Raw genomic sequence first — 26,956 nt, forward strand, 5'->3', positions numbered from 1 at the left:
AGCTAAAGAAGGAAACTAAAGGAATGATAACAGCGGCACAAGATCAGGCCCTAAGAACCAGATATGTTCAAAGAACGATATACGGAAATAACATCTCTCCCATATGTAAGAAGTGCAATACAAAAAATGAAACCATAAACCACATAGCAAGCGAATGCCCGGCATTTGACACAGAACCAGTACAAAAAGAGGCATGATTCAGTGGCAAAAGCCCTCCACTGGAGCCTGCAAGAAACATCAGCTACCCTGGCAGTAATAAGTGGTACGAGCACCAACCTGAGGGAGTGATAGAAAACGATCAGGCAAAGATCCTCTGGGACTATGGTATCAGAACAGATAGGGTGATATGTGCAAATAGACCAGACGTGACGTTGATTGACAAAGTCAAGAAGAAAGTATCATTCATTGATGAGAAAGAGAGGGAAAAAATGGATAAGTATCAAGATCTGAAAATAGAAATAAGAAGGATATAGGATATGCCAGTGGAAATTGTACCCATAATCATAGAAGCACTAGGCACAATCCCAAGATCCCTGAAAAGGAATCTGGAAAAACTAGAGGCTGAAGTAGCTCCAGGACTCATGCAGAAGAGTGTGATCCTAGAAACGGCGCACATAGTAAGAAAAGTGATGGACTCCTAAGGAGGATGCAACCCGGAACCCCACACTATAAATACCACCCAGTCGAATTGGAGGACTGTGATAGTCAAAAAAGAAAAAAAAAATATATATATATTTATAATAATAATAATAATTAATAATAACAACCCTCTTACGCCGAAGCGGTAAAAAAAAAATTGTCTCCCGTGTGTCGGGAGGTGTTTCAGAGTGAGCGCGGAAGCGGAAAAAATATTTTTTTCAAAAAATCACAGCGCGCTTAGTTTTCAAGATTAAGAGTTCATTTTTTGCTCCTTTTTTTGTCATTGGCTGAAGTTTAGTATGCAACCATCAGAAATAAGAAAAAATTATCATTATCATATATAAATAATGCGATATATGATAGCGCAAAAACGAAATTTCATATATAATTGTATTCAAATCGCGCTGTGCGCAAAACGGTTAAAGGTAACAAGTTACTTTTTTTTCGTTGTAATGTACACTAAATTGCAATCATTTTGGTATATAACACATTATAAAACGATAAAAGCAACACAGAGAAAATATTATCACAAAATAATACATGAATTCGTAATGCGCGGATGTAAACAAATATTTTTTTCAAAAATTCACCATAAATCTAAATATTGTCCTAGAGACTTCCAATTTCTTTAAAAATAAAGACATATGATTGAATATTACTATACTGTAAGAGTATTAGCTTACAATTGCAGTTTTCGACCATATCTGACGAGTTAAAGTTGACCGAATGTCGAATTTTTTTATATATATATTTTTTATATGCAATTATTTCAAAAATAAGAAAAGCTACAACCTTCAAATATTTTTCGTTTTATTCTACATGAAATTGCGCACATTTTCATATATAAAACTCTATGAAATGCCTAATATGAAACGGAGCAAATATTCCGAGAATGGTACGTACGCATTTCGGAGATTTGTGGCGGAGAATCCGCGCGCGGAGGGAAGGAAAGATTTTTTTTTAAAATTCACCATAAATCTAAATATTTTGCTAGAGACTTCGAATTTGTTTCAAGATGAAGATAAATGACTGAATATTACTAGACTGTAAGAGTTTTAGCTTACAATTGCGTTTTTCGACTATTTCGGTAGAGTCAAAGTTGACAGAACGTGGTTTTTTTTCTATTTATCGTGATTTATATGCAAATATTTCAAAAATGAGAAAAGCTACAACCTTCAATTATTTTTTTTTGTATTCTACATGAAATTGTGCACATTTTCATATATAAAATTTATGTAACGGCTAATTTAAAATGGTGCAAACATTACCACAATCACACGTATGATTTTTTCGGAAGAGTTACCGCGCGGACGTAAAGAAAATGTTATTTTTTTTATAAATTCACCATAAATCGAAATATTGTGCTAGAGACTTCCAATTTGTTGCCAAATGAAGGTAAATGCTTGAATATTACTAGAATATAAGCGTTTTAGCTTACAATTGCGTTTTTCGACCATTTCGGTAGAGTCAAATTTGACCGAAGGTTGAAATTATGGCAATTATCGTTATTTATATGAAAATATCTCAAAACTGATAAAAGCTACAACCATGGGTTGTTTTTATTTGTATTGTGCATGAAATTGCGCACATTTCCATATATAAAACTTTATATAACGGCTAATTTTGCGCACATTTCCATATATAAAACTATATAATGGCTAATTTTAAAATGGTGCAAACATTACCACAATCGCATGTATGATTTTTTTCGGAAGAGTTACCGCGCGGACGTAAGGAAAAAGTTTTTTCATAAATTCACCATAAATCGAAATATTGTGCTAGAGACTTCCAATTAGTTGCAAAATTAAGGTAAATGATTGAATATTACTAAAATATAAGAGTTTTAGCTTACAATTGCGTTTTTTGACCATTTCGGTAGAGTCAAAGTTGACCGAAGGTTGAAATTTTGGCAATTATCGTTATTTATATGAAAATATCTCAAAACTGATAAAAGCTACAATCATGAGTATTTTATTGTTGTATTCTACATAAAAATGCGCACATTTTCATATATAATACTTCATGTAACGGCTAATTTACAATGGTACAAAAATTATGTCAAAGTGACAAAATAATTTCCTGCGTAACGATTGTAAACAAAACACCTTGATCCGTGAACTCCCAGCATCCCCCAAGGCGCGTGATTCAATAGTTTTAGGCTGGTGGGCCTATAAGTATTTTTCCGCGAATTTTAAAAAAAACTTTTGTAAGTCAACGTAAAATACGTCCAGTCGGCACACGGGAGACAAAAAACGTCGATGTAAAATACGTCCAGTCGGCGTAAGAGGGATAATAGGCCTGAAAATAGAAATAAGAAGGATATGGGACATGCCAGTGGACATTGTACCCATAATCATAGGAACACTAGGCACGATCCCAAGATCCCTGAAAAGGAATCTGGAAAAACTAGAGGCTGAAGTAGCTCCAGGACTCATGCAGAAGAGGGTGATCCTAGAAACGGCACACATAGTAAGAAGAATGATGGACTCCTAAGGAGGCAGGATGCAACCCAGAACCCCACACTATAAATACCACCCAGTCAAAATAGAGGACTGTGATAAAAAAAAAAAAAAAATAAAAAATATATAAATAAATAAATAATAATAATAATATTACACATGATACTCATGTGCAAGTGAAGAATAAAAGCATCAATTTCACAATTTAGTACAAAGACAGCATTATAGAATGACAGGCAAATTTAGTTTTAGTTATGGATTTCTTTCATTATGTACGTGGTCAGCTCCTAACTAAGAGAATATTGACTATTGGGTACTAGGCCAAGTAAAAGGTTTGTATTTTGTACGGACAAAGATCTATTGATGAAGGTAACAAACATTTTTTTTTTCACCTGTTACGTTACGTACTCTAACCTACTACCTGGGTGCTAAGGTAGATGCCATTACTTTTGGTTTCCGATGAGCGCCCTCATCTTTGGGAACTAAGTGACTATACTCAGGATTGCTTCGAACCCACTCCTGAAAAGAAAAAAAATTACTTGGAAGACCAGCAGTAATCAGGGATATCTGAACTTGTAAAATTTTTGCCCCTAATGCCTAAGTAATTATGTGGTGATGAGTGAAAGTCTGGAAGGGGAAATAAATAAAAAAAAATGATAATTTTTTTTCTTCTAAAAATCTTTCATCGGTAATAATCAACCAACGTAAGAAAAAGATGGGGAAAAAATTACAGTAACTGGTGCCATACACAATTACAAAAAACATCAAATACAAAATTGAAAAACAGTGCAATTTTACCTTTAGTGATTCACAAGCTAGGGTCTGGTATGATTCATTGGTATATGATGTTGCTAAAGCCATCCATGCTGTACAATTGGCCTTGTCTAACTCAACACACCTGAAAATATAAAATAAAATTCATCAACATTACATTTACAACTTACTTTTACGGATGGGATAACTACCGTAATATCCCATCCTTTTAAATAGGTTATCTGACTAGTGTACTATAAATACACCAGTCATTTCACAAAATATAAAGACTTAACTAACAACACTATTGTTTCACATTGCTGTTCTCATAGAGGTCACCCAGAAGCATTTTTTATAAATAAAAACTGCAGAGAAAGACCACATTCGACATTTAAATGTAAGAACTCGGTCAGTAATAAACCTGAAGTCTTAACAATAGGATAAATCTTCTCGTGCCAGCTGGGAATCGGTTAAAAACAAAAGATTTTATTTGCAAGGAATCTGTGGCATCTGGCATCTAAGTTGTAGGAGAGGTGGTGAGTGGTCATCAACCACATGAACACATTTAGTCTTTCATTAACTGTCTTGGAGAATGGATGTTCACTTTTGATTCTCCTCCTTCCATTTATCCATCACAATAGTTGTCCATCTCTTTGACATAACCATGCACGAATATTTATCAGTTGGGAACCTACCTGAGAAGAGCCTTTTTTAGGCTCAGAGGTCTGGTTAAACTAATCTTTTATCCTATCCTATCCTTATCAGCTGGGTTTAACCTGTAGCTTTACTTACTTTAGTTGTATTTTTGTTAAGCTTCATCCCAACATGAGCAAGGATCCATCAAAGATGAACATTTATGTCAGCCTTTATAGCTGTAGTATAATTAATTTTTCTGATAGGAGGAAATGGAATACATTTCTAAATATTTCCATTAAATATACAGTAGTGCCTCGGACTTGGAACTAAATGTGTTCCGAAGGCTGGTCAAAATGCAATTTGTTCAAAATATGAAGCAAATATCCCCATAAGAAATGGAGGGAATCATGATAATTCATTCCATCCCACCCAGAAAGTCACCCTTTTCAAATTGCTTTCTATTATTAATGTGTTCAAAAGTTAAGAGTGTAAATGAATAAAACAGAACTACTTCATACAAAGTAAAATTTTTGAAACATTTTGTTGCCGTGTACGGCCGGGTATTCTATTGTGAAATTCCCTTATATTTTTTTTCTCCCCTCAGCAATATAACCACTCCCACCCTCAATCTCATGTCAGCGGTGACATATGGTTTAATTAAACTTTTACGCAAAATTTTATTGTGAAATGCTATATTCTTTTATTTGTTTTATTGAATATGGTTATCAATAAAATATATATTGTAAAGGAAAAAAACATTTTCATACATTCAACTTCCCTGTCAGATATGTACTTAGCTAAAGACTCCGTCGTCCCTGACAGAAATTCAAATTTCGCGGCACACACTACAGGTAGGTCAGGTGATCCCGCCGCCTGCCGCTGGGTGGCAGGAATAGGAACCATTACCGTTTTAAGCCAGATTTTTCTCTGTCGCGGTACTAGTAACATCGTTTGCTAGTTCCTCCTGACTTGATTTTCGAATTTCATTACGCCGTTGATCTTTTGGACTACTATTTGGTGACGTATTGAATCTTTGGTTTGGCATACGCTATTGTGGACTTTTTTGGATTTGGATTTGGAATTTCTCATAATGTCTGACGTGTCGATTTCGTTCAGAGTGTGTGTGAATGAGAATTGTTTTGTGAGACTACCGAAAGCTTCGGTGGATCCTCACACCACTTGTAAAAATTGTAGAGGGAATGTATGCTCGCAATTGAATACATGTGATGAGTGCAAGGATTTGAATGAGGAGGAATGGAAGTTGCTTGATTCCTACCTACGAAAGTTGGAGAGAGATAGGGCTAGAAAAGCCTCTTCCAAAAGTGTAAGTAGGTCGGTCTCTAACGAGCCAGTTAGCGGACTATTGCCTATTGCTAACCCTATTGTTTCCTCCCATACAGCTTTACCTTCCCGATTATCGGACTCGGCAAGCTCAACATCTGAAATTGCGAGTCTGAAAGCTTTGCTTAAGCATATGGAACAAAAAATTAAAGAACTGGAAGGTAAGTGCAGTGAAAGTGTTCCCAGTGAAGTGAGGAGGTTTCAGAGAATCCCCACCGGTCAGGCGTCCCCTCGGCAGATCCCGTAGTTACGTCCCGGGCTGCCAAGGATAGTCGTTGGAAAGACGTCCTTAAACAGTGTTTTTCTTCGTCTGATTCCTCATCTAAAAAAGGATGGAGTTCAGATAGATTGTCGAGACCTTCGAAGAGATCTTGGAAGTCTCTTTCATTTTACTCAAGCCCTGAAGAATTTCCGGAAGAATATCCTCCGGAAAAGAGGAGGAAGGAGGTGTATTCAGAAGCTCCTTCTCCTGCATCGGAAATTGGAAAGAGGGACGTAGCTACGAAGATGTTGGAGGATATGCAGAAACAGATATCTTCGCTAGTAGGAGTTCTTAAATCTGATCCTCCTAGAAGGAAGGATAGATTTCTCCCGATCAAAAGATCCCGTCCTTTAGAACTCTCTGAGAGCTCGGACGAGGCGCCTGCCAGAAGCCTGGCGCCAGCCAGACGTCGGGCTACGGTCAAGCGCAAAACGCCGTCAAGGCGAGATGATATATATAGGAATATACCTGAACCTCCTACTAGAAGGAAAGCACATGAGATGTCCGAATCGAGGAGTAAATTTGGAACTCCCGAAATCGGACGAACTCCTGAAATGAGGCGCAAAGCGCCTGAAGTGAGGCGCAAAGTGACTGAAGATCCTGGGACTCTTGTGGCGAGGCGAAAAGCGCCTGGAGCGCCTGAAATGAGGCGTAAAGCTCCTCAAGTAATGGAAATGAGGCGCAAGGCGCCTGAAAAGCCTGAAGTGGCTGAAAGGAAATATTTAACTCCTGGAGGGCCTAGAGCGCCTGAAAGGAAACGTAGAGCGCCTGGAGAGCCTAGAGCGCCTGAAAGGAAACGTAGAGCGCCTGGAGAGCCTGAAGCGCCTCAAAGGAGCAAAGCGCCTAGAGAGCCTGAGCGCCGAAAGAAGAAGGCAAAGCGCCTAAAGAGCCTGAGGCGCCTGAAACGAGGCGCGAAGCGCCTGAAGAGCCTGAAGCGTCCGAATGGAGGCGCAAGGCGCCTGGAAAGCCTGAAGCTGCTGAAACAAGACGTAAAGCGCCTAGAGCGTCTGAAGGCAGGCGCAAGGATTTTTACAATCCAGAATACAATTCGTATGAGTTATCGGAGTTTGAAGCGGACTTGGAGGCTCCTCTTTGGGATTTTTCTCAAGATAAATTTTCCCCTGACAGGGTCTCTAGGTGTCGCACAGGCGATCGTAGCCCCTGTCGGGAAGGAATTGATCATGAGAAAAGGGAACAACATTTAAGGACTTCTCCTGGTAGGGACGAAAGGTGTCGCACAGGTGACCGTCGTCCTTGTCAGGAAGGCCTTAGGGTAAAAGAACAACATCGGCCTTCTCCTGGCAGGGACTCAAGGTGCCGCACAGGCGGCCGTAGCCCTTGTCAGGTTGCAGTCGGTGTTGCTACAAGCCCTTTACATTCCCGAGAGAGGAGTCCTCCGGTCGCACACTCTTCTCCGAATAAAACTCAACCGGAATTGGAGGATGTCTCGGACTCTGAAGAAAACAAGGGGGCAGGTCTTACAGCTTATAAGACATTAACAGCCCTCTTGTTAAAAGAATTTGGAGAGTCTCTGAGTCCTGCTGCCCCTCCTTCTCCTCGGTCTTTATTTTCGAGTACGAAGGCTGCGAAGTCTTCCTCTTTCTTGAAGATGCAACCGACCATTTCAATGAAGAGGGCTTTGCAGTCGGTCGGAAATTGGCTTAAAACCAAGGAGGAGGCGGGGAAGACTGTGTTTACCTGTCCCCCTTCCAGGCTATCAGGAAAGAGAGGGATTTGGTATAGCACAGGAGAATCTACGGGACTTTCTCTTCCCTCATCTGCTGAAGCGGACTTCTCGACCTTGGTGGATTCGGCAAGGAGACATGCACTTCCATCGGCCAAAACAAGCTGGACAATGTCTGAAATGGACCATCTCCTCAAGGGAATATTCCATGTCTTGGAAGTTTTTAACTTCCTAGATTGGTCCCTTGGGGCTTTGGCCAAGAAGATGCAAGACCCTCAGTTTTTGGAACCAGAAGTCTTGCATAGTGTTTTGGCATGTATGGATAAGGCAGTGCAGGACGGATCGGCTGAAGTGGCATCCTTGTTCGGGACAGGAGTATTAAAGAAGAGGTCTGTCTTTGGTTCATTTCTTACCAAAGCAGTCTCTCCAGTACAGAGGGCTTCTCTTTTATATGCCCCTCTGTCTAAACAGCTGTTTTTCCTTCTCAGTTTGGTAAAGGACATTTCCCATACGCTTACTGGAGAAGGCAACACAGGATTTGCTGGTACACTCTGCTAAGAAGCCTAGACCAGCTGCTTCTGTCCGAAGAGGAGCCAAGACCTGCCCAACAGCCCTTTCGAAGTAGAACTTTTAGCTGAGCCCCAAGGAAGAGAGGAGGAGAGAAAAGAGGAAGATCTTCCATCACAGTTCCAAAGAAGAACGCTAAATGAGATTCCAGTCCTCCAATCACCAGTAGGGGCCAGACTTCTGGGATTCTCGGAAGCATGGGCTTCAATGAAAGCAGATTCTTGGTCCCTGCAAGTTCTAAGGAAAGGATACCTCATCCCCTTCAAGAACAGACCTCCATTGACGACGACACCGAGGGAGCTGTCAGCGAGATACAAAGACCCTGTAATGAGAGAGATCCTTCTTGGGTTGGTGCAGCAAATGTTGGAGAAGGAGGCCATCGAGGTAGTACAGGATCCGCACTCCTGAGGTTTTTACAATCGCCTATTTTTGGTGCCGAAAGCCTCGGGGGGGTGGAGCCGGTCCCTGGACGTGAGTGCATTGAATCGCTTTGTGGAGAAGACAAAGTTTCTCCATGGAGACATCCAACTCGGTTCTCTCTGCTCTCCGTCCAGGAGATTGGATGGTCTCCCTCGACCTGCAAGATGCGTACTTTCACGTCCCCCTGCATCATTCATCGAAGAAATATCTTCGATTCATGGTGCAGGGAAGGATTTATCAGTTCAGGGCTTTGTGTTTCGGCCTCTCGACGGCTCCTCAGGTGTTTACAGCGTTGATGAGGAACGTAGCAAGATGGCTACATCTGAAGGGGGTGAGGATATCTCTTTACTTAGACGATTGGCTTATAAGAGCGCAGACAAAACAAAAGTGCTTGGAGGACTTGGAGATAGCTCTTCAATTGACCAGATCTCTCGGATTGCTCGTAAACCTCGAGAAGTCTCACACAATCCCCAGTCAGACTATCGTCTATCTGGGGATTCGGATGGATTCTCGGGGTTTTCGAGCGTATCCATCCCAAGAAAGAATCTCGAAAGGGTTGGAAAAAATCTCGGTCTTCCTAGAGAAGGAACGAAGCTCAGCGAGGGAATGGCTCAGTCTTCTTGGCACTCTTTCCTCGCTGGAGCAGTTCATCTCATCTAAGAAGGAGTTGGAACAGAAAGGGAGATCTATTGGATACCTTTCCCATAGGAGAGAGTATCAAAAACCACTTACGATGGTGGTTAGAACCACTGAGAAGAAACGAAGGAGTGTCCTTGTCCCATCAGAACCCTCACCTAGTGTTGTTCTCAGACGCTTCGGACACAGGGTGGGGAGCAACACTAGGGACGAAGGAAGTGTCAGGCAGTTGGACAGAAGAACAGAAGGCCTGGCACATAAATGCAAAGGAACTCTTAGCAGTGCGCTTGGCACTGCAGTTTTTCGAGAACGAAGTCAGAGGCGTGGTGGTCCAAGTCAACTCGGACAACACCACGGCTCTGGCTTATATAAAAAAACAAGGGGGGGGACACTCTTTCTCCCTTTACCAACTAGCAAGGGATCTGTTGATATGGACAGAAGAAAGAGGGATTCGACTCCTGACGAGGTTCGTTCAAGGAGGAAAGAACATAAGAGCAGACATTGTATGTGTTGGTAAACTCCTTAACCTTAAGTGGAGGGGCAAGGACACAACTTAAATGTAGGTTCCAAATGTCTATTGTAGAAATATATACAAGATCCAGGGGACAAAGAGCAGCCAGCTAAACAAACAGACAGACGAGACGAGACTGCCTCACGAGAGCAATAATTACAATGTTGCCATATCATATTACTGGACTTGACATGGGATACTCTAATGGCGCGCAACATGTGAAATAATGTTTGAACATAATAACAACATAATAATACTGGTACATGTGAAATGCGTCTTTTCATGTACCTACACCTCCCTCCCCCTCACAGTGCATTCTCGAGCGGACTCCTTTCCATGAGTCTTTGGGAACGACGTGGGTTTACTGGAGGAATACTGACTAAGGACTCTCTTTCTAGGTCCTGGCTAGGGGCCACAGGGACAGGGAGGAAAGGGGTCACTATTAGTGGGTGGCACCAGGCGAAGAAAAACGACGATTACGCCACACACACGACCACTAGGGAGACGAATTTGATAGTCTCTTGACCTTCCATGACCCATGACAGTGCCAACTTTGTCCCAACGATGAGAGGTCGGGTCTTGAATCCGAACTTGCTGTCCGACGCTCAACGTGGGTAAGGGGTGGGCATGCTTGTCGTACTTGGTCCTTTACCTGCTTGTAACGAGCCGGCAACACGGCGGTCACAATCTTCGGTCTTGACCTGCACTCCTTGGATGAACTGAGTTGGGGTGGGCAGGGATACATGACCTGAGAGGACAGCCATACAGGATCTGGGCAGGAGAGCGTCCAGTAAAGTTAGGAGTATTTCTGAGCTCCAATAAGCCTCGGTCAAATGCTTCACAATCAATGTTGCCAGATGGGGCTGTTTTGAGGATGAGGTGCTTGATCGACTTCACAGCGGCTTCAGCGTGACCATTCGATTGTGGGTAGTGGGGTGAGGTACCATGTGTCGAACTCCCCATCGCTTCATAAAATCCTTGAACTCTGGTGAATTGGGGCCTCCATCTGTCCTTAGGCGAAGGGGGACACCAACTTCACGGAATAGCGGCAGAAGATCCTGATAGTATTGGAAGCGGTAGTATCGCCTTGGCAGGGTGCCACAACAGGCCATCCTGACAGGCGTCGACGACGACGAGGAAAGACTTCCCTGCAACAACAAAGAAGTCGGCCGAGACGGACTCGAAGGGAGGTCTTGTCGGGTTGTCGTCATTCATTAGAGGTTCCTGCGGCTGAGATGGCTGCAATGTCTGACATGCCTCACAAGCTCTGACTGTGTTGGCAATATCAGAGTCAATGCCAGGCCAGAAAACTGACTGCCTTGCTCTGCGCTTGGTTGCTTCCACACCTCTGTGGCTTGTCATGCAAGTGGGACAAGGTGCGACGACGGAGAGCGGCAGGAACTACAACCCTTGCTCCATACAGGACAAGGTCACCATCGGCGTAGCGATCTTCACGTAGTTTCCAATAAGGAAGTAAGGAATTGTGAAGGTCATATCTGTTGCGAGGAAATCCTGATGTGACACAATCGAGTAGATGAGTATACGCAGGAATCTGCTTTCGCTGCTGTCACGAAGATCCTGAAGTATCCTGTCGGGATCCTGAGCTGGAGACTCGTCTGAAAGCGTAACGGCGTTCACAGCCATGACAGTTCGAAGATGAGCAGCGGAAGAAGCACCCGAGATCTCGTCCTCCTGTGTGGGGTGGCTGACTGGGGCGCGAGACAATGCATCTGGGATGCACAGCAACTTACCTGCACGCCACACAGCTGTAAAGATATAGGGCGAGATTTTCTCCTTGAGGCGCTGGAGACGAGAGTTCTCGATGGCATCCAGCGTATAACTGTTCAGAATAGGTATGAGGGGCCGGTGATCCGTCATCAGAGTAAAATTCTGTAGGCATGCTAAATATAGCCTACATTTCGACATTGCCCAGACAACGGCTAGCATCTCAGCTCGATGGTGGCATATCGTGTCTCTGCGTCAGCGAGAAACCGAGAACCACACTGAACTAGACGCAGGTGTCCATTACCATGGTCCTGCAGGAGGGCATATCCAATGCCGTGGAGGCGTGAAGCGTCCGTCTGAAGAACAACAGGTAGGTCTGGGTCAAAGAGGGCGAGAACTGGTGGACTGGTGAGAGCTAAACTTGACACGTTGAAATGCTTCATCATGGTCGTCCGGGGTCAACAAATGTTCTCTTGGGACTCATCAGGGGACGTAAAGGTTGGGCTGCAATGGAGATGTCAGGCGTGAACTCCGCTAACTGGTTGACCAATCCCATAAACGATCTGAGGTCTGTCAGGGTTAGCAGGGTTTGGGAAAATCCTTGATGGCACTGACTTTCTGCTATCAGTGAGATGCCGTCTCCTGAGAGATTGTACCCACAGAAATTCACGGAGGGTGCAGCGACCACAAATTTATCCTTGTTGAGTGTGATCCCAAACTTGCAGCACCGTGAGCACTTCGTGGATACGATGAAGGTATGTAGCATAGTCTTCGTCGTGGAGAGGTCGTCTATGACCTTAACACAGTTTTGGACACCTTGAAGGGCCATATCACTCGCAGGCAGAAGGCGTCTCCAGTAGCTGCGAAGCCCATCGGTCCTCTGCAATGTATGAACCGACCATATGGCGTAATAAAGGTGGTTAAATGCTGATCTTCTTCTGCCAGTTCCATCTGCCAGTAACCATAGAGAGCATCAGCTGTGGTGAAATAATGAGCCTTCGGGCCTACACTGCGAATAGCGGCGTATGGGTGTGGGTGAAAGGATGGGCTGGACGAGCAACCTGGCTATTCAACTTGGTCAGATCGACAGTGATTCGTACTCCTGTCCCATTCTTGGGAACGACGACGAGAGGGTGGCACCAAACTGACGGGTCATCACCAGCAGGTTTGATTATCCCTTGGGCCACCATGGAGTCAAGCTCTTCTTTGACTTGGTCCTTAAAAGCGAATGGAATCTGTCTTGGGGTGTGGATGGCAAAAGGCACTGCACCATCCTTAAGGTGGATTCTCATGGAGGACCAGCCATAGGCTTGAGAGGAGCTGTCTTCAACTCTTCTTTCGAGACTAACACATCTTGAAACTCTTGAAGAAAGTATTCCTTTGCTGCTGAAGGTGATGTGGTCGCTGAGATGGGTAGCTCCTTGACTCTATTGACGTGTTTGACTTCTAAAATAGGTTTAGGGAAATCAGGAGATATTATGGCCAGTTCCTCACAATGACCATAGGATAAAAGTGGAAATTCCACATTTTCATGCACTTGAATCCTGGCGAGACAGGATCGCTTGCCTAGTGTAAGGGTAACTTGTAATATACCCAGAGCAGGTGACATTGGAGATCCATCCGCGGTGAACGTCGCACTTTGCGGAGGCGTCTGCAAACAGCTCCTGGAGATACCCAATGTGTCAAGGTGCTGCTTTCCAATTACAGTGACATCGGCACCTGTGTCTGGTAACATTTTAATGCGAGACTTAACATCACCAAACGACAAGAGGACACAGATAGGTTTGGGGGTCTTGTCGTTCACTGCGCCATGTATGTGTTGGTAAACTCCTTAACCTTAAGTGGAGGGGCAAGGACACAACATAAATGTAGGTTCCAAATGTCTATTGTAGAAATATATACAAGATCCAGGGGACAAAGAGCAGCCAGCTAAACAAACAGACAGACGAGACGAGACTGCCTCACGAGAGCAATAATTACAATGTTGCCAATACTTAAATGTTGCCATATCATATTACTGGACTTAACATGGGATACCCTCTAATGGCGCGCAAACAGTGAAATAATGTTTGAACATAATAACAACATAATAATACTGGTACATGTGAAATGCGTCTTTTTCATGTACCTACAGACATATTGAGCAGAAAAAACCAGGTCCTTCCAACAGAGTGGACCCTTCATTCACAAGTCTGCCAGCAACTATGGTCTCTTTGGGGGAAGCCTCAAGTGGACCTGTTTGCAACATTCCTATCCAGAAGGATGGAGAACTTTTGTTCGTTGGGGGACGATCCCAGAGCCCTATCCATAGATGCCATGCTCATGGATTGGAAGGGCATAGACGCTTATGTGTTTCCCCCATTCAAGATGCTGGGGGAAGTAATGAGAAAGTTCGTGTCCTCGGAGGGAATGAGGATGACATTGATCGCTCCTTATTGGCCTGCAAGAGAATGGTTCACAGAGGTACAGGAATGGATAGTGGACTTCCCCAGATCTCTTCCCAAAAGGACAGATCTGCTCAAACAACCCCACTTCGAGAGGTATCACAAGAATATCCACGCTCTCGCTCTGACTGCCTTTCGACTATCGAAAGATTGGTCAGAGCGAGAGGCTTTTCTCGCAAAGCGGCAAAAGCAATTGCTGGAGCAAGAAGGTCCTCAACCATGCGGATATATCAATCGAAGTGGGACGTTTTCCGTAGATGGTGTAAGGCGAAGAAGCTGTCCTCCTCCGATACTCTGTGACCGAAATTGCTGATTTTCTTTTGTTTTGTTTTTACGAGAAGAATCTGCATCTGGCAGTGTCAACCATTAAAGGTTATAGGAGCATGTTATCAGCTGTGTTCAGGAATAGGGGCCTGAACATAGAGAATGACAAAGATCTGCATGATTTAATTAGATCATTTGAAACTACAAAATTAAGAACTTCTCTCACCCCTAGTTGGAATCTGGATGTGGTTCTCAAATATCTTATGTCGGAGAGATTCGAACCTCCCGATAAAGCTACTTTCCAGGACTTGACTAGAAAATGTATTTTCTTAATAGCTCTCGCCACTGAAAAGAGTGAGTGAGCTGCAAGCGCTTGACTCGAGAGTGGGTTTTAAGAAGGATTCGGCTGTATTGTCCTTTAAACCTTTATTTCTAGCTAAAAATGAAAACCCCTCAAGACCTTGGCCTAGGACTTTCGAAGTAAAAGGCCTTTCTCAATTAGTTGGGAATGAAATGGAAAGAACTTTATGCCCTGTGAGAACTATGAAGTTTTACCTGCAGAAGAAGAAGCAGTTGCAGGGTTGCAATCAAAGTTTATGGTGTGCGGTTAAAGACCCTAGAAGAGCTATGTCAAAAAATGCCTTAGGATAGTGATAGTGAGGCATATAAGACCTTAAGGGTAAAAGCACACGAAGTACGTGCAGTCGCTACATCATTGTCGTTCAACAAGAACATGTCAATGAAGAACATCTTAGCGGCCACGTATTGGAGATGTAACTCAGTGTTTGCCTCACATTACTTGAAAGATGTGAGAGTGACATATGAGAAATGCTTCTCTCTAGGGCCTTATGTATCAGCGGATACAGTGCTGGGGAAAGGAGAGAAGACTGATCCTTAATGTTAATTTTTGTCCTTATATTTTATATACATATTGTGATTTTAAAATTATTGGTGTTGAGTTTTTAGGTTGTTTGAAAGGTGTTTGGGGATAACGCCTTTCAATCATATTTACTAATCCACGGTTAGGATCGGGTGATCGGGATCAGTATTTTACTCCTTTATATGCCAAGAGGCATAGGTATATTGTCATGTAAGTGAATAAGACTCCAGTGACAATTGCCATTAGGTTCTGTTGAGTAAGTGGATAAGACCCCATTGACAGTCCTTTCAAGAGTTCTCAGCCATAGGGCACACCATCACTGAAGCTTTTGAGGCGAAGCAGACTTCTCAGCACAAGCTATGAAATCTTCCGCCTAAACAGGTAGGAACTAGGGTATTGTATTACCTACAACATATGTTGTTTACCTATTAGGTCAGTAATTAGCTGTCTCTTGCCCTCCGCCAAAGGTGCCAATCAGCTAAGTATATATCTGACAGGGAAGTTGAATGTATGAAAATGATATTGTTATTGTACAATAAACTTTCATACATACTTACCTGGCAGATATATACGATTGTATGGCCCACCCAACCTCCCCTCAGGAGACAGGTGGAAGAGAAAAATCTGGCTTAAAACGGTAATAGTTCCTATTCCTGCCACCCAGCGGCAGGCGGCGGGATCACCTGACCTACCTGTAGTGTGTGCCGCGAAATTTGAATTTCTGTCGGGGACGACGGAGTCTATAGCTAAGTATATATCTGCCAGGTAAGAATGTATGAAACTTTATTGTACAATAACAATATCATGTTAATAAAAATTATCTTGTAGGAGACGGTAGGTCATCAAGTACTATAATAAACAAGACAGTCGGTCAGGTTGAAGTACAAGCATTTGCTTGACAAATGATACAAAATGTCTTTGAAAATTTTGGTTGAAAAACAGAATGCTCGACATAAACATTTGACAAATGAAGCAACATTACAATATTTGACTGTACACTTATAAATTGATGGGTATACCAGTTAACAATTCTATCCAGATATTTACTGGGTAAGGCAACCTTATTAACCCATAAAATGGAGAAAAAATATACAGCTATATATCTGTAGATTTAAAATAGAAGATATAATATACATTTATATCGGTGGAATACACACCTTCTTAATGCAGATATGGCGGCAGGATCTTGTTCATTTTCTGCATGAGTTGCACCCAGTAAAAGCCATGCCTCTGGATTTTTCGGTGACTGTTGTGCAGCAGCTTCAAAAAGCAAGACAGCAGAAGGCAGATCTCCTGCCTCTAAACATCGTTTGCCCTCCTTTAATGGATCGGGGTGGTCCTTCAAAGGGTTATCTTCTTCAAACATGTAGTCCTGTGGAGAACCATACAATAGTAGTTTTTAAAATACATTATCACACTAAGTTTTTCACTAATCTTATTGGAAAGAAACGAGAAATATCAATGATTGATAGTTCAAGAAGTTGTCATAACTCATTCATTTCACAGTAACACTTCATAAGAGAACATGGGGAGGGTCATCACTGTAAGGAACCTCCCCATGTTCCCCAGTGTGTCCCACATTGCCCAGCACCTTGTACCACTTCTGGCTGGGCCAGTATTGTAGCCGAGTCATCAATATAAACAAGGATGCAGACCAGTCTAGGTCTTTCCCCTTTTCCTTGGACTGGGGGAGACACCCTATTTTTCAGAGGTTGGTGTGAACCACACCATATAGTTTGAGGCACTTCCATGCAGTCATAAAGCTCACTCATGAGCATGGTGGCCTCAGTGAGACTGAGAGTGACCTTAAGGTATTTGGTCTTTGACTTAACAGACTCCCAAGTTCACTTTGAAACATTTGCCATAGTTTTGACTGCTATGGCTGTGGGTTGTAGGAGAAAGTTTAATCTCTGGTCTTGAGACCTTGAAATTTTCTTGTCCTCTGCAGGTCCTTGAAACTCTTTCCAACTACTCAGGTAAGCCAAAGGATGTATTACATGTTCAAGGACTCGGGGTTCTCACAGTAATGTATGCTGTGAAAAGTCCTACCTGAACCCAGGCTACTCCACCAGGGTAACCAGTAACTGGAGTGACAAGCACCAGGCTACACAGTAACTGGCACCAACAACAAAGAACAATACCAAACACAGACATGACAGCAGGAGACAGGTTAGACCTCCTCCCTTGAGAAGCTTGGACAGACCAGTTATGAGCACAGTTTTAGCTTGCATCATCCATCTGCCTTCAAGATGAGTGGTTCCATGAAAGTGAACAATCTGTCAGACCTCTTCTGGAAAGTGACACACCCATGACCAACAAAAAGTCAAGACTTGATAGCAGTAATCTTAGCACTAGCAAGTAGGGAAACTGAAAAGCTCTTCAAGAATGAAGGGAGGTGTGTTACCTCAAAATAAACCCCTTGCTCTACTTTTTCACAGGAAACAAATTTAAGCTATTTAGCAGCAACTATTCTTTGCACTTCTGCCAAAAAGCACAAAATGCATACAGATCAACATCATGGGGTATACAAACTTGCCAAACACATGCCCACAACTAGGTTACCTTATCTTGGAGTGACTTGGATTTGGTCACATTCACAATCAAACAAAAAAAATCTATTCCAATGCTCACCAACAATATAGCAACAAAAGAAAGTGATGAATCTATCTGATGTGGTGGACATTTGTATTCAGCATGGTTACCTTTGACTTCCCTATTAACAATCTCAATGACCAACCCAACCAAGATGAAACTGTACATACTTCAGAGGAACATGATGTATTAAAGTTCTAATAGTGGAAAGAGATAAAAACTCAAATAATATAAACAAGTCTAGAGACACTTCTACAATACTCACTTACAGCAGCATAAGTAAAGTTATAATATTTAAACTAAACCCTGTGCTAAAGAGGAAATCTTTACAGAACATTAATTTTCCTTGAGATCTCTAACTATAAAAGAAAAACTTTGATTGAAACATACTTTGAATGGTTCAAATGATGAAGTATTAAACTCGGACAGCCATGGGTGCTCATTTAGTTTATCTTCTTTTGCCATTTCTTCCCATTCGTCCTGCAAAACTTGCCAAAACTTCTCTCGTTCTTGTTGACTCATTGTTTCACTGTTGATATTAAGGTGGTTTGTATCACCTGGAAAAATGGAATATAAAATAAAATGCAATTGTAAAATATATCCAATTACAGTACATATATGTAGATCTGCTTCCAACAAACTTGCCAACAAGTAGTGGCCTCTTCATGGAAGAAAATCCAATCATAGATAAGCATAAGAGCAACAATTCATGGCATTGGATAGTTGTTAAGGAGTTTATAAAATTACATAATATAATAGCATACAGAAACTAATAAAATACACTAATCTATTGCAAACAATGTCAGCATTGGGTAGTTATTTTAAAATGAAGTAAACTATCTCATAGCAGGATCCAGTTTAAAACAGGTATAACAATTTTTTTTATAAACACAAATTCAGCCATACACCTCTTCCTAAAGTCAGAACAAGCAAATATACAGTCACTGTGACAAAAACATCGAATGCAATACGGGGGGGAAACCAAGTTTCCTCATTCTGGGGTGGCAGATGTCCTCTCATCTTGACAGACAATGTTGGATAAGCAGCCAGATTGAGTTAGACATTTGCGCATTTGCTGCTGCCCTTTCCCCAATTTTTGTATATGTGCTTTGTGCTCCTGTGCACAGATTGTTTTGAAAAAACCATAAATTTTAGCCAAGATTATCAGAGCAGAAAATCCCATCTTAGAAAATGAAACTGTACAAAATACAAAATCTTTTGCAAAAAATATCTTGTGCTGCTGAGAAGCAGCCTTTAAGTTTAGAAGTAATGGCTGTCATACACTTCCCCCTTCTACATGACATTTTAAGAGTATTAAGTGGACAGGTTTTGTTACTAGGAATTTTCATTAATTCCAAACTCCTCGGGCCCCCACTGTCAACCTGTACCTGTAAACCCGTTCTATATTCAAAAACTTTTAGCATTTTGCATTTTCTAAACCTTTAATATACAGAACCTCTTATTTCCTTTACATTCGATGCTTCATAAAAATGGAGTTTTCATATCAAAACTAACATTGTAATACCTACCTGAACACCTGTATTAGCCCTGGTCACCTGACCAGCCCGAACAACACCCCACAAAAATTACCAACACTTAGGTAAAATTTTAACTGCCAGTGCTACCAACGCTGTAGGTAAACATTGTTACTGAGTCACCTGTTCAAGGTTGGCCGTGCTGCCTCCAGCTGACAGTGACTACTCATGTCAATCGCTAAATCATTAATCATTTGACGAGGGAAGGAGGGTGGGTGTCATTCAGGTGTTTAGCTAGGTATTACAATATTAGTTTTAATATGAAAAATGATATTGTCATGTTACAATAAAGTTTTATACATACTTACCTGACAGATATATACTTAGCTATAGACTCCGTCGTCTCCGACAGAATTTCAAATTTCGCGGCACACGCTACCGGTAGGTCAGGTGATCTACCGCCCTGCCCTGGGTGGCAGGACTAGGAACCATTCCCGTTTTCTAATCAGAATTCTTCTCTTCCACCTGTCTCCTGCGGGGAGGCTGGGTGGGCCATTAATCGTATATATCTGTCAGGTAAGTATGTATAAAACTTTATTGTAACAAGACAATATCATTTTTATACATTCAACTTCCCTGCCAGATATATACTTAGCTGATTAGCACCCATTGGTGGTGGGTAAGAGACACCTGTCTATTTCAGTAGTTAGCTAAACAACATATGTTGTAGGTATTAATAAACCTTGGTTCCTACCTTATTAGGCTGAAGACTTCGCGGCTACTGCCTTGGAGTCTGCTTAGCCTCAAGAGCCTCAGCGAGATATTGATCTATGGCTAAGAGTTCTTGTGGGTCTGCCAATGGGGTCTTATCCACTTACTCGGCAGAGCCTAAAGGCCTTTGTCATTGGGTGCTATTCCACTAACATGACAATACACCTTGTTCAAGGAGCACAACACCGATCCCGATCACCTGATCCTAACATCCATGTTAGTTCTAAGATTGCAAGGAGTTATCCCCGAACTCCTTACAAACAACCAAAAACTCGAAACATAATTACACGTTCATTTATACAAAATATACAAAAAAAATTTTGTACTCCCCCACTAGCCATACATACCCTTGATCCCCTACCAGCAATGACACTATGCGCCCGTGCGACATCCGTGAGCTTGCTAATAGAAAACCAAGCACATATCTGACAAGAGGGTTTATGTACGATAAAATCAAAATATTTTAAGGATCAGTCTTTGCTCCAAGACCCAGCACTGTATCTGCTGATACAAATGGACCTAGAGAGAAGCACTTCTCATAAGTCACTCTCACATCCTTCAGGTAATGAGATGCAAACACTGAATTGCACCTCCAATAAGTAGTCTCAATGATATTTTAAGAGACATATTCTTTTGGAACGCCAAGGACGCTGCTACTGCTCTCACCTCATGGGTCTTAACCTTTAGAAGACCGAAGGATTCCTCCGAGCAGTTCTTGTGTGCGTCCGTAATTACGCTTCCCACAAAGAAGCCTTGGCCGTTTTTTGGACATGAGTCGGGTTTTGGGGTTCTTCAACAGCACACCAAAGACCTTGTTGACAAGCTCCCATCTGTCTCTTCCTCTCTAAATAAAATTTAAGAGCCCTCACTGGACAGAGAGACCTCTCTGTCTCTCTGCCAACGAGGTTATATAGACCTTTTACTTCAAAGCTTCTGGGCCAAGGTTTTGACGGGTTTTCGTTCTTTTCGCCAAAAGAAAAAAACATTGTCTGGAACGAGCAGATAGCAGCATCGTCCACTTTGAAACCACCCCACTGTGGAATCCAGAGCGTGCAATTCGCTCGTCCTCTTGGCTGTAGCGAGAGACAACAGGAATAAGCATTTCCTAGTGACGTCGCGGAAGGAAGCCAGATGTAAAGGCTCGAATTTATCCGAGGAAAGGAATTTCAGGACCACATCCAGATTCCAACTAGGTGTTCTAGGAGTTGCTGCTTTTGAAGTTTCAAAGGATCTAATTAAATCGTGTAGATCTTTGTTATCTGCAATTTCTAGCCCTCGATTTCTGAATACTGAAGACAGCATGCTTCTGTATCCCTTTATTGTTGACACAGATAGGTGTGATTCCTCTCTCAGAAAGAGGAGGAAATCGGCAATATTAACTATAGAGGTACTGGAGGAGGGACAGCTTCTGACTCTTACACCACCTCCTAAAGACTTCCCACTTCGATTGGTATACTCTTCTCGTTGAGGCTCTGCGGGCTCGAGCGATAGAGCCCGCAGCCTTGCGAGAAAAGCCCCTCGCTCTGACAAGTCTTTCGATAGTCGAAAGGCAGTCAGAGCGAGACCTGGGAGGTTGTGATGAAACCTCTCGAAGTGGGGTTGTCTGAGTAGATCTGGTCTGTTTGGAAGAGATCTGGGGAAGTCCACTATCCACTCCAGTACTTCCGTGAACCATTCTTGGGCTGGCCAAAATGGGCTATTAGTGTCAACTTCATGCTCTTTGAAGCTACGAACTTCCTGAGCACTTCCCCCAGGATCTTGAACGGGGGAAAGGCGTAGGCGTCCAACACCGACCAATCCAGGAGAAACGCGTCTATTGCGAAGGCTCTCGGATCTTCTACTAGAGAGCAAAAGATCTCTACTCTTTTGGAGAGGAACGTCGCAAACAGGTCTATGTGAGGTCTCCCCCACAGGGACCAAAGACTTCGACACAACTTCTTCGTGTACAGTCATTCTGTGGGAAGGACCTGATTCCTCCTGCTCAGTCTGTCCGCTCTCATTCTTTATCCTTGCAAAACAAATCTTGTGAGGAGAGTTATGCCTCTTTCTTCTGTCCAGGTTAACAGGTGTTTTGTTAACTGAAAGAGGGAGAAAGAGTGCGTGCATCCTTGCTTGCGTATGTAAGCCAGAGCCGTGGTGTTGTCCGAGTTTATCTGTATCACCCCGCCTCTGACTATCTCTTCGAAGAACTTTAAGGCTAGGTGTATGGCCACTAGTTCCTTGCAATTGATGTGCCAGGACACCTGTTCCTTTGTCCAGGTGCCTGACACCTCCCTTGCTCCTAGCGTCGCTCCCCAACCCGACTCCGAAGCGTCGGAATATAACACTTGGTCTGGGTTCTGCAGGGCAAGCGATACGCCTTCGTTCTTTTGAAGAGGAAGGATCCACCACTTCAAGTGATCTTTTATCTCTTGTGAAAGCGGGAAGATGTCCGAGAGTTGTCCCGTCTTCCAACTCCACACCCCTTTCAGGAAAAACTGAAGAGGGCAAAGGTGAAGCCTCCCCAGAGAGAAGAACTTTTCTAGTGAGGACAGGGTCCCTAAAGGCTCAGATAATCCCTCGCTGAACTGCTCTTTCTCTCTAAGAAGCTCGAGATTTTCGACAAACCTCGAGTGATTCTTTCTCGCGAAGGAAATACTCGAAAACCCGAGAATCCATCTGATCCCCAGATAGACCAAGCTCTGGCTGGGGATCAGCTGCGACTTCTCGAGGTTTCACGAGTAATCCCACGCGATTCTATCATGTTTCTTGTTACTGATAAGTCCTCCAAGCACTGAATCTCCGACTTGGCCCTGATCAGCCAGTCGTCTAAGTAGAGGGAGATGTTTATTCCCTCTAGGTGAAGCCATCTTGCTACATTCGCCATCAGGTTGGTGAATACCTGCGGAGCTGTAGACAGACCGAAGCACAGAGCCCTGAATTGAAAAATCTTGTCTCCTATTACAAACCGAAGATATTTCTTTGACAAATGGTGAATGGGAACGTGGAAATACGCATCTTGCAAGTCCAGAGAGACCATCCAATCTCCTGGACGAAGAGCCGACATTACTGAGGCGGACGTTTCCATACGGAACTTCTTTTTCTGAACAAAGCGATTCAGAGCGCTTACGTCCAGTACTGGTCTCCACCCCCCCGATGCCTTTGGTACTAGAAAAAGGCGATTGTAAAATCCCGGGGAGTGTGGATCCTGCACAAGTTCGATGGCCTCCTTTTCCCACATTTGTTCCACCATTTGAAGGAGAGTCTTTCTCATTACAGGGTCTCTGTACCTCGCTGACAGTTTCCCGAGGCGTAGATGTTAGGGGGAGGACTGTCCTCGGAAAGGGGAATTACGTATCCTTTTCTTTAGGACCGAGACTGACCAAGGGTCGGCTCCCCTTTTTTGCCCATACTCCTGCAAAGTTCAGGAAGGTCTGGCGCCCACTGGTGCTTGAAGGAGCAACAAGTCATTTAGTTTTCTTGAAAGGTCTGAAGGAAGACCTTCCTCTCTTGTCAGAGCTCTTCTTTCTGGCAGGGGGACGAGCCGCTGCACCTCCACGAAAGGGCTGCTGAGGAGGACGAGAGTCCTTCTTAATCGTCGACACTCCAGGGCGTCCTTTCTTGGACGTTTGTACCAGTAGGTCTTGTGTCGCCTTCTCAGTTAGCGAGCGAGATATATCCTTCACTAACTGAGAAGGAAACAGATGATCGCAGAGAGCGAACAATAAAGCAGTCCTCTGGCGGAGGAGAAACCCCTTTTGATAATAGGGATCCATATACTGATCTCTTTTTCAGAAGACCAGCACCAAAAAGGGAAGCCACTTCTCCCGAACCGTCCTGTACTGCCTTGTCCATGCAAGACAGGACGCTATGGAGAATCTCTGGGTTTTTAAGAAACTCCGGATCTTTAGATTGTTGGCCAGCAACTCCGAGTGACCAATCCAGAAAGTTGAACACCTCTAAAGTGACAAAAAGTCCCTTTAGAAGTGAGTATACAACTCCGAAATGCTCCATGTCGATCTGACCGATCCTAAAGAGTGACGTCTAGAGGCCTCCACTAAATTGGAAAAGTCCGCATCTGCCGAGGCAGGAAGAGAAAGACCCATAGTCTCTCCTGTCCCATACCAAATACCTCTCTTTCCATGGAGTTTGGAAGGAGGCGTGCAGAATACAGTCTTTCCCAACTCTTTCTTCTTGTCCATCCAAGAATCTAAAGAATGGAGGGCCTTCTTCATAGAAATTGCAGGCTTCATTTTCAGAAAGGCCGCCGAAGATTTTGCCGTAGCCGAGCTCGAAAAGAGAGAACGAGGAGAAGGAGGACGCCGCCGGACTAAGAGAGTCTCCAAACTCTTGTAGTAACAATGAGGCTAAGACCTTATAATTCGAGAGTCCCTCATTTGCATGATGGTTCGTCATCAGACAAATCGTCCAAACTCGATCAGACGAAGGAGAAAGCTCTCGTTTGAGGAGAGTCCTTCCAAGACCTCCTACGATCTGAAGGAGAGGAGCTTCTATTTGGAGAAGAGTCATAAATTCCAGGAATGAGTCTCCGACTCCTGCCTCCTGGCTCTTGACTCTTGCCTCCTGACTCCTGCCTCCTGGCTCCTGACTCCTGCCTCCTGACTCCGGACTCCTGCCTCCTGACTCCGGACTCCTGGCTCCTGGCTCCTGGCTCCTGCCTCCTGACTCCTGCCTCTTGACTCCTGACTCCTGCCTCTTGACTCCTGGCTCTTGCCTCCTGGCTCCTGCCTCTTGCCTGGATGACTCCACACTCCTGGCTCTTGGCTCCTGCCTCCTGGGTGACTCCTCACTCCTGGCTCTTGGCTCCTGCCTCCTGGGTGACTCCTCACTCCTGGTCCGGTGCCAGACGCCTGATCGGTTCATCCACGTTCGTACAGGAAGCCTCACCTCGAGTAGGAGCAATCGATCCTGGCGGCAGATACCTCCATAACGTCTGGAGGATCTTTTGATAGGAAGGGAAGAGTCTTTCCTTCTAGGAGGCTCCTTTGAAAGGACTCCTACAAAAGACGAAATCTGCTCTTGCATAGCCATCATGAACCTCTTTGTGACCTCCTCTTTATCCTCTTCGGGAGGAGGGGAAGGAGGAGGGGAGGAGTCCATAGCCTCCACCTCCTGACTCCTTCTAACTCTGGTTGACAGAATGGCTCTTCTTGCCTTCTTAACTCCCGAAGGAGACTCCTCAGGGGGGAAGTTTTCCGGGCTCGAGTCAATCGTCGGAGCTTCCAACTCCTCTGAGTGGTCGAGAGCGATCTGAATCCCTCCAATCACGTCTCGGAGATGAAGATCCCGACGAAGAAAAACACTCACGCAGGACGCTTTTGCAATAGCGATCCTTGGCAGTCTGGGGTGTCACAGAAACCGCCGAAGGGACACCTGATCGGTGGGGATTCTCCACAACCTCCTTTCGGTTTTCGACATTCCTTCTCTGGGCATGTGAGCTTGGAAGAGGTCTAGACCTAGGAGCGTTGCGGAGCCGACCAGATGCCCCCTCCCACTAAACATTGGGGTACATCATATCACTGTCCACGAAAAATCACTAGCCTTACCTTGCAGGGACAGCCATTTTGTTTTCCATCAACTTGAAGGCTGCTTTTAGACCCGCAAGTTCTTTCGCTGAATCTATAGGTTCTGCAATAGGAGAAGGGGCTGCAATGGAAGGAGAAGTAGCAATACTTACCCTTGGGGAAGATCCCAAGCTAGGAATTAGTTCATTAGATCTCGAACTACTTAAACTTCTATAAGAAACCTTCCTCACTCTTTCTCTTTCTAACTTTTTCAAATAATTAGTTAGATTCTTCCATTCATTCTCACTCAAATTCTCACATTCCTTGCAAGTATTAGTGAAAGAACATTCATACTCCCTGCAACCCTTGCATACAGTGTGAGGGTCTACCGAAGCTTTCGGCAACCTCACCTTACAGCCTACATTCACACAACGTCTCACAACCATTCCAGTGTCAGACATTTTTAAAGAAAAATCCAAAATCAAGTCCACAAAACAGTCCACAAAAGCGTATGCCAATCCAACAATCCAGATACGTCACCAAAAGTCGGTCAAGAAGATCAATTGCCGGTGAAAAAAGAAAAACCAATCGAGAGGAACCGACAACAATGTTGATGGTCCGGGCGACAGAAGAATTCTGATTAGAAAACGGGAATGGTTCCTAGTCCTGCCACCCAGGGCAGGGCGGTAGATCACCTGACCTACCGGTAGCGTGTGCCGCGAAATTTGAAATTCTGTCGGAGACGACGGAGTCTATAGCTAAGTATATATCTGGCAGGGAAGTTGAATGTATAAAACTCCATATTGCAATACACCACCTGAACACCTAAATCAGCCCGACTTACAACATTTAATTGGAGGTGGGCTCATTCATTGTTTCAGCCCGACCACTCGATGTGGATTGGTATAAACTCATTAAACTATTACCTTGGATTAAAACCGTTAACTCACATTCAATCAATGCTCAGGTGAGAAACGGAAGGAACAAGTACCTCAACGTTAGTCTGATCAGGAAGTCTCGTCTTGGTCACGTCTAACCTCCCACGAAGTATCATAAACTTCTCATGTGTGAAGGGGAACTACACACCTCACATGTGGCTGTATAGCCTCCCATGTACGTATAGAGGATAAGTCCCAAGGGTAGATCCTTCCTGAAACCTCCCATGTGGTATCATATACCTCTCATGTATGGAGTGGAACTTAACATCTCCCATGTGGCTGTTAGCCTCCCATGTATGGAGAATAAGTTCCAAGGGCAGATCTTTCCTTACGTCCACTGAAGGCGAGTGACGAATCCAGAAGTCGTGGTGAGGGAGCTAAGCCTCTGCAAAAGAACATACTTACCAGGGATAGTACACCAAACCCAGACAAAAACCATGAAAAGTAGGCAGACT

At 43.7% G+C, this 26,956-nt stretch overlaps 1 protein-coding gene across 1 annotated transcript in view; it reads right to left on the reverse strand.

Moving 5' to 3' along the window:
- Nucleotides 1-26,956, reverse strand: part of LOC135213020 (peroxisomal targeting signal 1 receptor-like) — a gene marked incomplete in the record, with an annotated part of 149,154 nt that overhangs the window by 29,563 nt on the left and 92,635 nt on the right. Inside the window, 4 exon segments of the mRNA XM_064246826.1 lie at nt 3,520-3,617; nt 3,897-3,996; nt 16,379-16,593; nt 18,204-18,370. Coding sequence (XP_064102896.1) covers nt 3,520-3,617; nt 3,897-3,996; nt 16,379-16,593; nt 18,204-18,370 — 580 coding nt within the window.

Source organism: Macrobrachium nipponense, chromosome 42 (genome assembly GCF_015104395.2).
Source record: "Macrobrachium nipponense isolate FS-2020 chromosome 42, ASM1510439v2, whole genome shotgun sequence".
Classification (NCBI taxonomy): domain Eukaryota; kingdom Metazoa; phylum Arthropoda; class Malacostraca; order Decapoda; family Palaemonidae; genus Macrobrachium; species Macrobrachium nipponense.